Source organism: Magallana gigas, chromosome 5, assembly GCF_963853765.1.
Source record: "Magallana gigas chromosome 5, xbMagGiga1.1, whole genome shotgun sequence".
Classification (NCBI taxonomy): Eukaryota; Metazoa; Mollusca; class Bivalvia; order Ostreida; family Ostreidae; genus Magallana; species Magallana gigas.
The window spans coordinates 56,934,136-56,952,216 of NC_088857.1; the positions used below are offsets into that span (position 1 = coordinate 56,934,136).

Consider the following 18,081-nt stretch of genomic DNA (forward strand, 5'->3'; position numbering starts at 1 on the left):
ATCTATATAAAAGCAGTAGATGTTTTTATAAAATTAAGGCATTCAGTATAATAAAATAAATTTATTTTATTATACTGAATGTCTTAATTTTATAATTAAGTTGACAATGGTTTTCTCGGGGTGTCAATTTCAACTCTTACCCTCCCAAACAGGCACTATTTATATATTGGTTTCTGTCTTTACAAAAAGGATATTGATTTCCGTTCCACTTCTTGAATTTAGGCTATACACAGTAAACTCTTTGGTTCTAGTTCTCATATAAATGTATAGTGATTGAAAAAAAAAATTCACAGTCGTTGTCCGAGCATTATGAGTTATGGAGGCTTTTCTTACTTTATTATCCTTAAATTTTATTTTCAGTTTACTTTCTATAATACGATACATGTACTTCATATGCTTTTATTCACAACCAGGGACATATTAGCAATTATCGAAAGTCTTGTTTGACGCGATTTCAAAGGTCGTTTTATGCATCAATTTCTTTTATTCTATTGAAAACATTAAAACAATATCCTTTAAAAAATATTTAGGAATGTGTTATTTTACTTCATTCCCGTATAGGATCACAATTATAATGATTAAATTTTCACATATGCCGTGTTCACATCGGGTATTTATTTTCCTTTTATCTCATTCAGTTTTGAACATGATAATTCAAATTTTATGAAACAGATCCGCATCAACAGCTTTAATCAGATGCAATGTCTTTACAGCTTCATCCTTTGTATAAGGGGACGTACCTGATGCCGGGATGGCAAAAGGACGGAAAACTCTAACTGACCCAAGGAAGTTTCACAGTCGTTGTCCGAGCAGAATGAGTTATGAACCTTTTTTTTAATTTGTTTTCAGTTTACATTCTATAATACAATACATGTTCTTTATTTACAACCAAGGACATATCAGCAACTATCAAAAGATTTAAAAGCTAGCAAACCCTTTGACTCTTTGTGACAAATAATGACATCGCCTTTGTTTTTTCCAACAGAAATAACAGGAAGAGTGATGTTTGTAGATGTAGTAGGATTTTTACGAGGCGTTTGAACACTATCATCATCCACTGTACATTCAACTGAACTCTTTTCCATATTTACAGCTGCATCCTTTGTATAAGGGGACGTATCTGATGCCGGAATGGCAAGAGGGCGGAAAACTCTAACTGACCCCCCCCCCTTTTTTTAAATCTATAAACCTTCCTCCTGCATTTTTGGTTTAAAATGTCACCAATGCACACTTTCTTTGCAAAGAATGAACTGCATCTACTTGCATTACTTCTCTCACAATTGTACCATTTCCTATAGATGTTCTTGAAAGGCAAACGCTACAGTTTTTGCTTGGCATTATTTTTTTATGTGTGGCACCTGTCTCAAATAACACAGAGTGAATGATTCTTGTACTCAAACAAAGCGTGCTTACACAAAGGTATAGTTCCGGTGGATTGCTTTTACATGTTTTGAAGTATACTTTTTTTCATCGATATCTTTAATTCAAAGAGCAAATGTACATTTAAGGAAGAAGATTGAAGTTTAATATACAAAATGCACAATTCTGCATTTAAAAAAAAACATCATGTGTGACATAGCCAGCGGTTTAACCCACTGAGATATACAGGACTTAAACTATTAGATGTAAATATAGACCACTATGATAGAAATCAGTTTCCGAAATTTTTGTCGGTTTTTTGCAAAGTTCTACCCCAAGGCCGCCTCTAAGAAAATTCTATCTTAATTTATTCCTTTTAACAATTTAAAACCTATCAAAATATCTAAGATATTTTTAGGGACTGACCGGCTCTGAAGGATATCTAGGCCAAGAACCATGAAGAAATATACCATTTTACTGAGAAAATGCTGTTTTAGCCAACTTTGATGATTAATAACAAAATTGCAAGAGCAATATGATAGGTTCAAAATGCAAATTCGAAAAAGTTAGAAATATGGTATAGATACGATAGAAAATAACCAAAAAAAATTTGATTATCAAAAGTGATTTTTTTTTCCAGGAAATCAATCTCCCCTATAGGTCATTTTTGGGTCTTCGATGGTAGGGTGGGGCCACAATAGGGGAATGAATTTTTACAAAGGACGATATAGAGAAAATCTTTAAAAATTTTCTTTTCAAAACCTATTAGGTCAGAAAATCTGAAATTTGTGTTGATGAATCCTAAGGTAATTTATGTAGATTCAAATCAAATCATGGTCACCCAAGGTAGGTAAGGGCCACAATAAGGGGAATCAAGTTTTACATAGGAATATATAGAGGAAATGTTTAAAAATCTTCTCAAAAACCATTTGTCCAGAAAAGCTTAAACTTGTGTGAAGGCATCTTCAGGTAGTGTAGATTATTATGTGGGCTTAATGGGGGTAAATTTTATATAGGACGATATAGAGAAACATCTTCTAAAATCATCTGGAAAAGCATTAAGCAAAAACGCTAAAACTTGTGTGAAAGGATAGGTTGTGCAGATTAAAGTTTGATCAAACCATGATTCCCTGGAGAAAAGTAGGGCCACCAAGGGGGGATTTTTAAATAGTAATAGAGAAACATCTTCTCATAAATACCTTTTTAAACTTTTATGCAAGAGCTACCATATGAAGTCAATTCTAAGTCCAAAAAATTGCTATCCCGAGTCGCAATTGCCATTCAGAAGCAAAATGTCATTTATTTATTAACAGGATACTGGGTTAAATGATTGTTATCAGACATGTACAAATCAATCTAAAGGCCCTAGGCCTGCCACACCAAGTGGCGTTCCCACAGCGTGTTCACGGCGTTCTAAAATTCATGAAATCGCCGTAGGATTGCAAGAAAAATTAAGAAAAAAGGTACAATTTTATCTAACATTTTTACAAGTGAAGATGTAACGGCGTCCTGATGGCGACGGAGGCGTTTTTACGGAACCCACACGGCGTGTAAATGTGTTTTCACGGAGTTCTACTCGGCGATTGACTGCGCTCTTGCTGAGTATCCGCCGAGCGCTCATGGCGTGCTAAAAGATTTTACCGAGCGTCCACGGCGTGCTCTGCGCGCTGACTGCGTGTAAAAGACGTTTTAAAAACCCCTGTCAAACCGGAGCTGTAGAGTCTCCTACAGCGCCGTATCTTCATTCGTCGCGGAGGGATTGCCTATGTTAAGAGTAAATTGTAACCTTAATTTCATTGTAGTAAGAATTCTACAAATTCTTGTAAGGTCAGCAAATGATGTAAATTATGAATGGGGGAGAGGCTTTGACAGTTCTCCCCGCTATCTTTCACACCTTATCGCTCAAATCGTGGGACTTGGCAGATTTGGTTCCAATTAAATTTTAGATTATAAACAGGCTAGGCATTTTCACATTAATCTCTGTTTTAACTTTTAATTACCTCCATCCTGTCCGTGGGAATTTGACATTTTATTTATATTTAAAAGATATTGTATAAAAAATTCTGTCAGTCTTTGTTCAACCTCGCATTGATACACACATGGAATAAACTGATGAGAAATCATTCGATTGGGTTCAGTTTTATGCGTGTAACAATTTGGTGGCAGCGGTGGGATACTTTCACTCATAGTCGTGGTGTAACGATTGAAGTAAAAGTGTATTTTACTAATTATTGTGGGGAAACAATTTTTAGTTAAAGTGAACCAATACCTATTAAATATGTCGGACACGGAGGTTGATGACACAGGAAGGCCAAGGCGAGCTACAACCCAAAAACTAATCGAGTTTACAGAAGATGAGCGTGTAGAAGATCAACCGCAATTGTTTAGGCAACCTAAAAATCCGCCGTTAAAGAAAAAAACAACAAAGAAGGATCAAAATTTGGAAATCGAGTTGGAAAGAGAAAAAATTGCCTTGGAACGCGAAAAACTTAAGATAGAAATGGAAAGATTGGCTTTAGAAAGGGAAAAAATTCAACTGCAAAAACAGGAAAATGAACCATCAGCAAAAGCTGTGCCGTTTAAGATCAAATTACAACCGTTTGACCCGAAATGTGATGACATACTAACATTTCTATCGGAATTTGAGGCTATCGGGGAGCAAGCTGAATGGAATGAGAAACAAAAAGTCTTACAATTAAGAACTCTTTTAACAGGTGAGACTCGTCAAATTTCATCCCAGTCATCATCTACATTCGGTGATTTAAGAAAGGCACTTGTTGATCGATATGGAAAACGCCCACATGAGTACTTTAATGAACTCGTAAACGTAAAACGTGAAGGAAATGAAACGTACAGAGGGTTGTTTTCAAGAATAGATAAGTACCTACGGAGATCCATTGAGGACAAGGATCCAATAGAAATTTTGCGAGAAGAATTTTTTCTAAAAGCATTACCGCCAGCACAAGCACAATGGGTAAGAAGAAACAAGGGATCATCTACTGTCGTGGAAGCTGCCGAGGACTACATACCGCCAAAAGGACCAAGGGAAGTTGGACCATCCCAGGGGTTTACCGGGAATGGCAAAGGATCTGGACCATCTCAGGGATTTACTGGGAATGGCAAAGGATCGGGACCAGGAAATGGTCAAAACCATGGAAATCACAGGAAGGATGTGATATGTTTTAAATGCAATGGCAAAGGGCATTTTGCTAATAAATGTCCTAAAATTTCATTAGTGTATAAAATAATTTAACATGAATGTGATGGATTAATCTACATTCCAGGACACGTGAATGACAGGGAAGTTTCCTTTGTAAAGGATACGGGAGCGTCAATGACTTTAATCAAGGAGGACCTGGTAGATTCCTCATGCATTTTGGAGGGACAGAAGACCACACTGTACACAGCCATCGGGCAGCCATTTGAGGCCAAAATTGGGATAGTGAAACTCGACACTCCGTACTTCAAAGGACATGCACAGGTTGGTCTTGTTCCTTCTCTGGTAGCAGATGCGCTACTAGGAAATGATGTCATTAGCAGGAAGAATGTTAATGTTGTGACGAGAGCACAAGTGCGTCAAGAAACAAATGAAGAAGTATTGTTTGACCGAAAAATGAATGAATCTGATGTAAAACCAAAAGAGATTGAAGCAATTAAGGACAGTGAAACAACAGAGACTGTAAACATTGAGAACCTACATGGAATCAATGCAGAAAAACTTGCAGAACTTCAGAGGAATGACCCAAAGTTAAAATCATGTCGGGATAAGGCTGTATCGACAGAAACAGCCTGCACAATACCACTCGCATTTTATTGGGAAAATGGAATCTTAAAACGAAAATGGACATCGGCAAACCAACAAAAGCAGGGATATCAAATTGTCCTACCAAAAACTCTCCGACAATCGATCATAAAACTTGCACACAACCAACCACTTGCAGGACACCTTGGAACAGAGAAAACAAAAGAACGCATTTTGAAATCTTTCTATTGGCCAGGGATGTTCCATGAAATCAGCGATTACTGTTCTTCATGTGACGTATGTCAGAAAGTGGCAAAAAGAACCAATGTGAAAGTCCCAATGATCAACACGCCAATTATATCTACTCCATTTTTCAAAATATCAATGCATATCGTAGGCCCTTTGGCTAAAACAAAGAAAGGAAACAGATTCATTCTCACCATTGTTGATGACGCAACGCGTTACCCAGAAGCATTCGCATTGAAAAGCTGTGATGCTGAGAGTGTGGCAAACGCTCTCATTGAACTCTTTAGCCGGGTAGGCATTCCGAAAGTTATCTTGACTGATCAAGGAACTAACTTTACGAGTAAACTCATCAAGGAGTTATTCACATTGTTGAAAGTGAAGGGAGTGACAACTTCACCATATCATCCTCAAGCGAATGGAAAAACTGAACGTTTCAATGGGACATTGAAATCGATATTAAAGAAGCTTTGCACAACTGAGGAGCTAGAGTGGGATACTCTACTCCCATATGCATTGTTCGCGTACCGTGAAGTCCCTCATCAGGAGACGGGATTCGCACCATTTGACCTACTTTACGGGTGGCCAATCAGAGGACCAACGGAAGTAATAAAAGAATTTATGGCAGGAGAAGAGGAAATCCAAATGTCAACCATCGAGCATATAATCAAGATTCGACAAAGGTTACAGGATGTTACGTCAGTGGTAAAAGAAAATCTGACAAAAAGGAAGGAATTCGTTAAAAAATGGTATGACAAAACAGCGTCAAGGCGAGAATTCCAACCTGGAGATGAAGTTCTCATCCTGTTACCATCAGAATCATCACGAATGGAGGCTCAGTGGAAAGGACCCTACCGTGTGACAGAACGCATCAATGATGTCAATTACAAAGTCAATGTAGGAGGACGACGCGGAGTGGCAGTGTACCATATAAACCTTTTGAGAGAGTACAAAAGATCCATACTCTTTGTTGCTGAGAAAACAGAAGACACTGATGGACTAGAAGAAGCGACTCCATGCACTGAAAACAACGAAACCATAAGCGATTTGAATTTTGGCGAAAATTTAGACCATTGTCAAAAACAGGAAGTCCGCAAAATATTCATGAAATATGAAAATGTTTTCACAAACAAACCTGGTCATTGTACCCTGACGGAACATAGCATCAGAACAACAACAGAAACACCAATATTTCAAAGACCGTATAGAATTCCTGAAGCAAAACAAGCAGCCGTGAAGGACGCAATTGAAGAAATGTTGAAGCAGAGACAAATTCAACCATCAAATAGCCCTTGGAGTTCGCCAGTTGTCCTTGTAAACAAACCAGATGGAACTATCAGAATCTGCATTGACTACCGAAAACTCAATGAAATAACAGTGTCAGATGCATACCCAGTCCCAAGAATCAGCGACATCCTGGAAAAAGTTGGAAATGCCAAATTTCTAAGTCATTTCGATCTGACCAAGGGATACTGGCAAGTTCCGTTGTCAGAAGATTCCAGAGAAAAATCAGCCTTTGTGACCCCATATGGACTTTACGAATTTTTAGTTATGCCATTTGGAATGAAAACCTCACCTGCAACATTCATACGCCTAATGGACAAGGTGTTACATGACGAGAAAAATGTTGTTACATATTTTGATGATAAAGTGATTTTCTCAGATTCCTGGGAATCTCACCTTGAGGATATCGAGAATGTTGTCAAGAAATTGCAGGAAGCTAACTTGACCGTTCGCCCTTCAAAGTGTAAGATAGGAGCTACACAATTGAAATGTCTGGGACACATTGTCGGGAATGGAAGCGTTACACCAGATCCATCTAAAGTACAGGCGATTCAGGACTTTCCTCTTCCGGTGACGAAGAAAAACCTGAAGTCGTTCTTGGGATTGACGGGCTACTACCGTGCATACATAGCGAAATACGCCGAAATTTCCGTATTGCTAACCAACATGCTGAAGAAATCTGAACCGACAAAATTAAAGTGGAACTCGGAACAAGTGACGGCATTCAAACTCTTGAAGGAGGCCTTGATGACAGCACCAGTCCTAATAACACCAAAATTTGAAAACCCGTTTATTGTCCAAACTGATGCAAGTCAATACGCAATAGGAGCCGTTCTCAGCCAAGAAATGATAGATGGTGACCATCCAGTATCCTACATCAGTAGAAAGCTATTGCCGCGAGAACAAAACTACTCAACAATTGAAAAGGAACTTTTGGCAATTGTTTGGGCCATAGGTTCTTTCTCCTATTACCTGGACGGCAGGAAGTTCTTTGTGGAGACAGACCATAATCCACTTAGCTGGCTTCATCGCATGAAAGACAGAAATCAAAGACTCTTACGTTGGGCCCTTTCATTACAACCGTTTGATTTCGAAGTAAGATACCGCAGAGGCAGTAAAAATCAAAATGCAGACAGTTTATCGCGTATATAAACTAACTATCCGAGTGTATTATGAATAGTGACAGTGAATTTGAAAAATATGGACTGTTAACTATTGCTTTTACATTGAGTATAATTTGTGACTTCTGGACTGTAATCTGTTAATGGATTGTTAATGGACAATTTTTTCTTCAATGTAAAACAGTGAACTTTATTGTTTTGAAATATGTATTATTTCCTAATTTTAATTATCTTTACAATTTTAATTTTGAAAAAATTCAACTTTTCTAGTTAAATTTTTATCTTAAGGACGGAGGTGTTAAGAGTAAATTGTAACCTTAATTTCATTGTAGTAAGAATTCTACAAATTCTTGTAAGGTCAGCAAATGATGTAAATTATGAATGGGGGAGAGGCTTTGACAGTTCTCCCCGCTATCTTTCACACCTTATCGCTCAAATCGTGGGACTTGGCAGATTTGGTTCCAATTAAATTTTAGATTATAAACAGGCTAGGCATTTTCACATTAATCTCTGTTTTAACTTTTAATTACCTCCATCCTGTCCGTGGGAATTTGACATTTTATTTATATTTAAAAGATATTGTATAAAAAATTCTGTCAGTCTTTGTTCAACCTCGCATTGATACACACATGGAATAAACTGATGAGAAATCATTCGATTGGGTTCAGTTTTATGCGTGTAACAGCCTAGAACACTTTAGAACGCCTTGCGACGGCGCGCACTTTGAACATGCACAAAATACGCGCCGTTGCTCTGCGTTCTGATAAACACGCCGTAGAAGCGGAGTGAGGTCGCCGTGACAGCGCCGTAAGATCTCCAACAGCGCCACGAGAGCTTCGTTGGCGCGCTCAAGAAATGCAGCTTATTGCAGTGTAGACGCATTGATAAGTCAATTGCGCTTGCAAGGAAACCTCTTGGAGTCCTTTGGAATCTCACTGCGTCTTAATCGCGCTCTCACTGCGCACCCACAGCGTTTGAACGAGTGTTTTTCATTTGGCTGCGTTCATACAGCGACCCCAGAGAGCTGTTGCTGCGATCATCGCGCTCTCTTGGCGTTTCTTCTGCGTTTGTACCGCGCTCCCACGTCGTTTCTAGTGCGTTGTCAGCCAGCCAGGTGTGACAGGGGTTTAAAACAACACAGCGACGTCAGTATATGTATCGGACATAAAGGATATAAATGTATATTAAACCGTTTTGAACAATTTCAAGTTCCAGTTAAAAGACAGTTCAAAACTCAGTTATTGGAGTTAATTTTGAACAAGGTCAATTTTTAATGCGTTGAAGTCATCAGAGTTTAGAAAACTATTTTCAAGCTGTTGAAAAATGACCCCGGGTTTAAATATCACGACTTTTGGTCTCAATTTTCAACTTTGAAAAAGTACCTCCGGATCAATAAATGATGAGGGTAACATCTCTCTTTCAGAATTTCACACAAAGACTTTTCGGACATAGGCCCCATTTAATTAAAGATCAATCAAAATAACTGATGGGAAAAGTCGAATAATATAAAATATTGATATATAACGTAATAGATTTTAGAATATATTAACAATACAAAAGATGCCAATGTTACTAAGAATTTATAACGTTACATTAAGTTTGTCAAAATTGAAAATCAAAAGTGTTATATATTCAACATTAATGTGTATGTCATTAATGTTAAAAAAAATAGTCATACACTGATTTGGACACAAACTTATAAATTGGAGAGAATAGGGGGGAATGGGTATAAAACATATACAACCCAAGAAACAAAGCATCCTGTAAGTCGTTACGAAGCAGAATATATAGTAAGTAAGTAAACAGTTTATTATAGTGACATGTGTACATGCATATAATTAATTACAAAATTCATTTTACCGATATAATGTCAATACACCCGGCACAATGGACCTATAAGTCACTTTAAAACTGTTACAAAGTGAATAAAATTTGCATGTTTTAGGAGTTAGTTGGTTTTGTCAAATGTTTCTGTTGTATAATTAATAAATAAAATAAGCAATTCGGGGATAGTTAAATATTAGATCAGTGAACATAGTAATGTAATTGGTAATATTTTGAATGGACAATGTAACAAAGAAAACTTTTCAGTTTCAATTTCATTTAAGTCACACAAGTTACATATTCTGTCCTCTACCTGTTCTCTTCTGTATAGCGACATGTTTCAATCCTTAGAGGAAGTACACCACATCTAAACATTGCCAATTTTAATTTGATCTGATGGGTTTTGCGAGATCTAGCGTAACGTATTCTTCGACGGAATAGCTGGATTTAAATAGGATATATGTTCGAAGTTTTGGTACATCTTGAATATTTTTGAAACATTCTGTTTCGAAGTTAGTACGTTAATTTTCCTCTGCGTAGTTTAAATTACAAGGTAAAAAAAATGGTATAAGTACTTCCCATGTTTAGAGATTCCACGATATTTTTAACTTTAGAGCTCCAGTGAGAACAATTGTTTTGTGCACGGTGCCAACTTGGTATTGCGTTCATTTTCCATGTTTACTAGTCGATTCAAAAGATGCAACATGTTCATTTCGTGGCGGCTTTTAAACTTTATCACCCGCTTTCCCTATTAACGGAGTAAACCGATGAACACCGAGAAAATATCGTAGGGCTCGATTTTGTACAATTTCAATACAATGATGCTTCTTGTGTCCTCATACCCCACTGCTATAATCAAGGACGGGGGCGACAAAATTATTAAATAATTTTTCGAAGGTTCGGAATCCAACCGATTTTATTGCGTTGATTTTTTAGAAGACGGATCCCAGGGCACGTCCTCCGGACTTGGTTCGGTTTTCATCATTCACTTTAAAATTACGTATTTTCGTTGAAAATCATCCCTAGATATTTGTAAGATGCCTTGTAGTCCAGATCATTTCCCCTAGATGAAAGTTAAACTTGCTTCGTTTTGATCTCTTCTTCCGAAAGTGAACAACCTTGGATTTTTGCAAATTAATTCGTAATCGTTATTTTCTGCACCAAGCGTCGACGGTATCTAACATGTGTTGCATGTCATGTCATGATATAACTGCATGCACATGTATTTAAATTCAAGACATAACAAAAAATGTTAATATATGATGACGCTCTCAAAAAGAAAAAGAAAAAAAAGACGCGACCAGATAAATAATAAATACTCTTACCGGAAGAAAGGGGGGGGGGGGGGCACGCTGTTTATTCTAACAATCATATTCTCAACAAAGGGAAGAATTCCCGGGAAAAGAGTTTTCTTTGGGGTAGAATATATTTAAAATGGGGCTTAGAATATTTTAGGTGTGGTAAATTAAAGAATTTATTTTTAACATTGTGTGAGATTTAATGAATTAGAACATTAGGCGGGTACTTTTTCGCACAGGTGCGAATAACAGGTGAAAATACCCTGTTACAATAAGTTTCGAAATAATATATACATGTATTTCAAGTGACAATATATTATTATGAATATTTGGCTTGTACTTATTCTCTCCGGAGCGAGTAGCAGGAGTTTATAAATAACTAGAGTCGAGCTCGTTGCAAAGCAACGAGGAGGTCTTCCGTTGCAGCTTCGTGTCGAAAAAGGATTGTCAATACGATAATAGTCATGATGTTATATACTAGTGTTTATAAATGAGTAAATGGATGGCATGTATCAGCCCCTTATTGAAGAGGACAGCAATTCCAATCCAGCAATAATTCAGTCAAGTAAAAACACATGGTTTCTCTTCTTATTATATTTGACAGCGTATTAATTATTAAAATGTGTGCGAAATACATGTAAGAAGAATTTATCAGCAACTGCTTAACAGCAAATGCCATATTTATAATAATAAATTTTTCTCCGCAAAGAGATTGACCGATCAAAAGATTTTAGATCCTATTTTTGATTTATTTTCTGTTCCTTGCATTTCAGAACAGTTACTATACATGTACATCATTGGGATCTTGAACTTCTCAGATAGCCTTGCTTTATTAAAGGATGCGACATTGAAAATCACGTTGCGTAACTATTCACTGAAAAAAATAGTTACTTTTTCTGGTGAAACTAAAACTAAAACTGAATTTGACAAAAGAAGGAGACAGCATAGAATAGACATCTGTTTCACTGATGTCTGTTATGATTTTGACATATGAATTATAAACTAAGTTTATGGTGACTACACACTTATAAACCACAAGTACTGTTTGCAATGATCTATATTTTTGCCAGGAGAGAGAACACACGGTCCAGACTACAGTGTATACAGTGCTATGATATTGACTCTCTACATAGACACTTTAGTTAATTGATGCTCTTAAAACAAAAATACTGTAATGTACCTGACATCATTTAAATGGTGTCCCTCTGAAAAGACCCGGTCACTTAAATTATTGACATAAGAATAGAAAGCTTTGCATGCAACTTTGTAAATCTTAAATTTTGACTAAGAATTTATTGAAACTTTACACAGTGGTCTGTGATATAACGATGACATTTAAAAAGTATCGATATCTAGATTCAAGTTCACTGTACATCCTTGACTTAAAAGCACTCTTTTCTTTATAGTAATATATGAGCCAGACAGAATCATTGGGAGAAATATATAACTATGGTTAGACAAGGATTTTTCAAACAGGTCTCATATGACCCTGACCTTTGATCCAGAAACTTTGTTCAAGGTCACTGGACACCCTTTAGCTTAAGGCACACTGTAGCTGAAGTATTAGAAGTACATGTAAGTAAGTTACATAAATGTGGGAGCAAGATTCGACCAACTTGGGAGAATATATGGTCTGGACACCTGACCTCCACCCTTTTACCTAGAAACTTGGTTTGAGGTCACTACACACTCTTTATTCAAAGGCACTTTGTGGATAAAGTTTTAGAAGTACATGTAAGTAAGTTAAATGTACAGACCCTATTACAGAGAAATTATACTTGTGGAAAAGTAAACATACTCATCATTATTCGGCGCCATCAGAATGGGACGTCGACCCTAGTTATACATGTATATGAATAGATATTATGACTATAAATTATGATTAGTACCCATTGTCATGTAAGAAGAGGGATTAACCAAGTGTTCTGTCCACAAGTACCCGAGTTACAAACGACTTGGATAAACGTATTTTTGAATTGTTATTTCATACATAATGTATAATGCTGCATTTGTATATTAGGAAAGTATCAATTGCCAGTAATAATCTGTTTAGAAAATATGTGGTCACAATTTATCTACGTAAATGTAGCGCTTGTACACTGATCCTGAACATATTTCAAAAACTGTTTAAATTTTCTGCGATGTATAGTACTGGTTGACGACAATGCGCGGATCTAGAGGGCGGGTGGATGGGTAACTGGAAAATTCAAACAAACTTATTAAATGGACCTAGTAAAATACATGTATGCATTGGACACCCACTGGCAAACAACATTATCCCACGGACCCCCCCCTCCCCACTCCTTAAGCGTCCGGGGGGAAATCCTATAACCGCGAATGACATCGTCTTTATCATGCCATATCCTTAAGGATCACGGGACTCTATGACTATGTGATTTTGTTTAGTTAAAAGTTTTAAAAATTGTAAACTTGTAGTTGATCCCGTGTTGTACATTTATTACGCGACCTCCGTGCGCTCATTTTGCGGTAGAAGTAAAAGCGCAGATCAGACAACATACACACACACCAAAACGATATGGTAAAAAAATATATATCAACAATTCGAGTGCGCGTGCACCGCATACGCATAAGTTCGACTTGTAAAGTTCGCACGAATAAAAATCTCCGCAATCTACAGATTTATAGCATTTTTAACCGTATGACCGCTACTCGATCTTCTACAACTGCCCGAATCTAAACAATTGTTTTTTAACATATCTATTACTCTTCAAACATCAACAAAACTTATATAAAATTCACACATGTTCCCACGAAAATAAAAGATATAAAAACAGTAATTGCAATGAGTTAGCTTCTACAAAGAATCAAACGACCATACAGAAAAACTACAAAAGCGATCATCTTACCGTTTCTATTTTAGGGCCTGAATCTAAATGTTACATTAAAGTTTTGTAATTCATGGAATTCAGAACTATCTATAACAATACACGGTGAATGCTATCTGTAACAATACAATGTGAATTAAACATAATTTTTTTAAAAATTCACGTGAAAATGTACCTAAAATAATCACTGAATCCTTCAATTCCGGACATCGATCAGCAAGGATTTTTTTATCGTGCGAGCCCCTCTCACATACGAGTACATGTAACATTGCAACATGGAACTGGTTTTAAACTGCCTTACAATAAACGCTTGGAGAGTATTTTTTAAGGTCTTCCGTTTCCAACGGAAGACCTTTCTATTATTGTGCGGGAAAAAATTAAGATTATTCTTATTTTTCTTTTTTTTTTTTTGTTTCCTAGACGCGAACTTTGAGGCTTCATATCTTGCTCATTTCTAAACGGTTTTTGCTCAAATTTTCAGGGCTAATGTACTTTACAAAACACTATCTTAAGCAATTCATAAAATGTAGAATTCCCTTTCCGTTAAAGAGTTATTCCCCTTTTAAATTTTTTTAGGGCCTTTTGTTTCCAGACAAAGGCTCCGAGACTATGATAGCAGGGAATAGGAATCCAACGAATTTGAATAACAGAGACATTGTAGTTGTGCACATCTGTTTATGTTTTTAGATTACGTTTTTTATTTAGGAAAAGGTAGGGGGTCAAAAAACAGGATTCAAAAAAGTGCAAAAATTTAGACATGTTTTCCTTTATATCTTTTGAACGAAAAAAATTTTGTAAAGACATGTAGAATAAAAGTTGTGCAAAATAACAAGGGCTTTCATTTGACACCAATAAAAAGGGGCTGGTCCCTTAAATTAAGGGCCAATGGCCCCTAAAAAATTTTGCTTAATAACTCAAAAACGGTTAGGATTTTGATATGGCTGTCGCTGGAAAAGTTGTTTGTTGGGATCTCATGAAGGTCGTTTCAATGTTATTTTGTAAGTGGTTTGTGTAGTATGAGTGTAAAAAGCTTTACATGTTAGCATGTACCTGTTTTTATTTGACAAGTTAACGAAAGACTTTGTGCGTACAACTGGCATGAAGTTACCGCAGAAAGTATGCTGGTTTATACAGGAGGCATTAATTCATAAGAATTTTTTTTTTTAGAATACATGCTTTTTTTTAGGAGTTTAAGTCGTTGTTAAGTTCTTATAGTGCACAATCCTTAAAAACGGGAATTGGAAAACAAAACATTCTTTTTCTTTTCTAGTAAAACACAAAATATGGAATGAAAAAATATATGCATTACCTTTTTAATATAAACATCATGCATTCAAAATCTACCTTGAAACAGAGCTGTGTGTGTACCATTACGTAAGCTCTCCCTCGCCCGCGGCCGAGAAAGTCGGTCACCGTGGTCGCGGCTGGACTACCTAGCGGTCAGTGGTTATCTAATACACGAGAGTTGCGTCTCTCATATATGAATTTATTTAGCCGCGAACTCAAGAATTGTTTTAGTTTTGATTACACAAAATCTTTTGTGGATTAAACGATTGGATGTCAAGTAAGAAATACATGTAGTTCATTTAATTAATAAAAGCAATGTCATTCTCTAAAGCAATAATAGACATAGATCAATTGTGGGTTTTTAGTTTAAAATAAAGAACTTCTATTTGATAGAGTAAGGTCATTATACTGCAAACTTTTCAAATCTTCCTTGGTTCTGAGCTGTGCGTTTCTGTGCGTTGTACCTTTACGTAATCTATCCTTCGCCCACGGCCGAGGAGATCAGCCACGGCTGCATTACCTAGCGGTAAGCGGTTATTTAATACACAAGATTCGCACACCGCGACTTACACTTGCATGCATATGAACGTGTTTGAGTTAATATAGCCGTATATACAAGAACTGTTTTAATTTTATGTTATAAAGGTTTGTCCTACTTGTATATATTTAATTAAATATTTGAGTGTAAATGAATATTAATGAACGATATTACTCCATATCGGAAAAATCGTTAGACATAAACTAATGGTTGGTTGGTTTATGTAAACTACTTTAAAAACTGTACAATTAATGTTTTAAATCAACACCCCCCACCCCACCCCCCTCAAATATTAAACCTTTAAATAATGATCATCCCTCGCACATGGCTGAGGAGATCCGGCGCGAGTGGTTAAGTGATCCGCGGTCGGTTCGTGTTCTTCTACATGTACCTTATGACGCGTTTATGTTTCATATTTTGCACGGACACAACTTTATTTTATTATGTTTTCAACTATTATATTGGTTTAAGATAAAGTTATTTTACTTTTACAGTTGATTAAGCATTGATTTATACGATAGCGTACAAGGTAGTTTAAAAATCAAATCAAATTATAATCAAAGTTCCATGTTACATGTTTGCGGTAGGTGCTAGCACGATAAAGGAATGCCCTGAATTGAGGCATTCGATGATTATTTTAGAAAATATTCACATGAGTTTAAACAACTTTAGATTAGATTCTATCGGTCACATATTAATCACTTCTGTAGTTTCATTGTGGAAGCGAACTCATTGCTGCCCCCCCCCCCCCCCCCACTCCTCCCGCCCCGCTGATAGGTGCTCGCGCTGGATTTTTTTTTAATTGGAGAAAAGATATCAAGATCTGTCGAAAAACATTTTTGGTGGTTTCTTCTTATGTGTAACATTTTGTTTCACTTTCCCACACCTTTGTTTATTCGGCCAGTCTGTGTTAATTCAATTGCCGCATGCGATCGAGAATCTTGTGCCGCTTCAGCGCACACAGCTCAGAACATTTATAGCCCCAGGTCATCAATTGTTATGTAATTGAGTAACAGTTGGAAGGGTGATTTTACTACATAAAATAATAAAATCATAATATAATCTATTTTAATTGAGTACCATGCGTATAGATTCCCATAATAATTAATTTTTTTATTTCCTTTCAATGTTTACATTTAATTTTGTTCAAATAATTGATAAATTTTCTATCATTTAAATTGTGTGCTTTATCAAATTCTGATTCCGATTACCTTGAATTCATTAATTTTCCATTGGCTTTTGACAAAAGAGAGACGCCTGACCATCCAATGAAAACAAATACACAGAGTTTGATTGACAGGTTCAGCCAGGTGCAGGTCTCGCCCGATGTCCGAGGTTATGTGTGCTGCTTGTACACAGCCGAATGGTCTCAGTAAGAGTTATCGATGTAAATAGATAATAAAAATACATGCTTATCAAAACATGATCGTGCAAGTTAAAGTTGATTTAGGTTTGTTCCAATAGAAATCATGTTTCGCTAACTGTATTTAATATTTTTTATGTATAGCGAATTTTAATATTGTTTCAGTACTGAAACATCGCATGAAAACGTTAAATATACATGTACTCTGTAACTAGTCGTCTTTTAATACATATACCTTTCTTTTGTTTGTTAAAAATTCGTTCAATTTTGTTAAACTAATGTAAAACACGCGCGCCATTTTGAAACAATTAACTTGTCAGAGAGTTCCGAATGAAATCTGATGAACGTTTCAAACGGTTCTCGCACGCTTTGCTCGAAACGATTTACACGCTTTGCCCGAAACGCTAAACGGTTTACATGAAACTCTAAAAGGTTTACACGAAACGTTTCTCGCACGTTGGCCGCACGCTTTTTTGGTGTAGTAGTACGTTTTAGGGTCTGTAAATTTTGTCAGCACGCAATTCTAAACTTGCACATAGTCTTCTAAAATTTAGAAATATTTTAATATAGAAGTTATCTTTGAGAAAAGTTTACGTGTTTTGTAGGCGAGTTCAGTTTAAAAAAGAAATACAATTCCTGACATGAATCATGAGTACATACTGTTTAATGTTTATAACAATGCTTGCTACCCTTTGAAAATTTAACTCGCCATTAAACATGATCTCATTTTTTAAACAATGTTTGAAACGATTACAGAAACTCTGCTCGACAAATAGTTTTCCTAAAATATTTTCTTCCTTTCTTTTTTCAAAACACGTTTTATATACAGACTTTCAATTACAACACATTTTTATAACAAAAGCAGAACTGAAAGTATAGTCATTATAATCGTAACATATATTTTCAACTCGCAGCAACAACGGAAGACCTACTCGGGGCTTTGCCACGAGCTCTGCTCTAGTTTTTAATCTCTTTTTTGGATCCTGTTCAATTAATGCATTCAAATTCTATTTCTCTCTCTCTCTCTCTCTCTCATTTTTGTAAAAGTAAGAATACTTAAAATACTTTATACACTTATATACTAATTTGTGTTCGCCAAATATTAATTCATAAGACGGGTTGATCTGGCAGGATGTGAATATCGTCTAAAAAGTGTTGAAGTCTGTCCTGTGAATG

The 18,081-nt window shown here is 36.2% G+C and overlaps 1 protein-coding gene and 1 long non-coding RNA gene across 2 annotated transcripts; both read left to right on the forward strand.

Moving 5' to 3' along the window:
- Positions 1-3,637: 3,637 nt before the first annotated feature.
- On the forward strand, positions 3,638-7,780 carry LOC136275657 (uncharacterized). The gene is made up of 2 exons (XM_066085294.1): positions 3,638-4,502; positions 4,644-7,780. The coding sequence occupies exons 1-2, from the start codon at positions 3,638-3,640 to the stop codon at positions 7,778-7,780; spliced, it is 4,002 nt and encodes a 1,333-aa protein (XP_065941366.1).
- A 7,294-nt stretch (positions 7,781-15,074) lies between these two features.
- On the forward strand, positions 15,075-17,127 carry LOC136275272 (uncharacterized). The gene is made up of 2 exons (XR_010713820.1): positions 15,075-15,281; positions 16,792-17,127. It is a non-coding gene; the product is annotated as an uncharacterized lncRNA (long non-coding RNA).
- Positions 17,128-18,081: the final 954 nt, after the last annotated feature.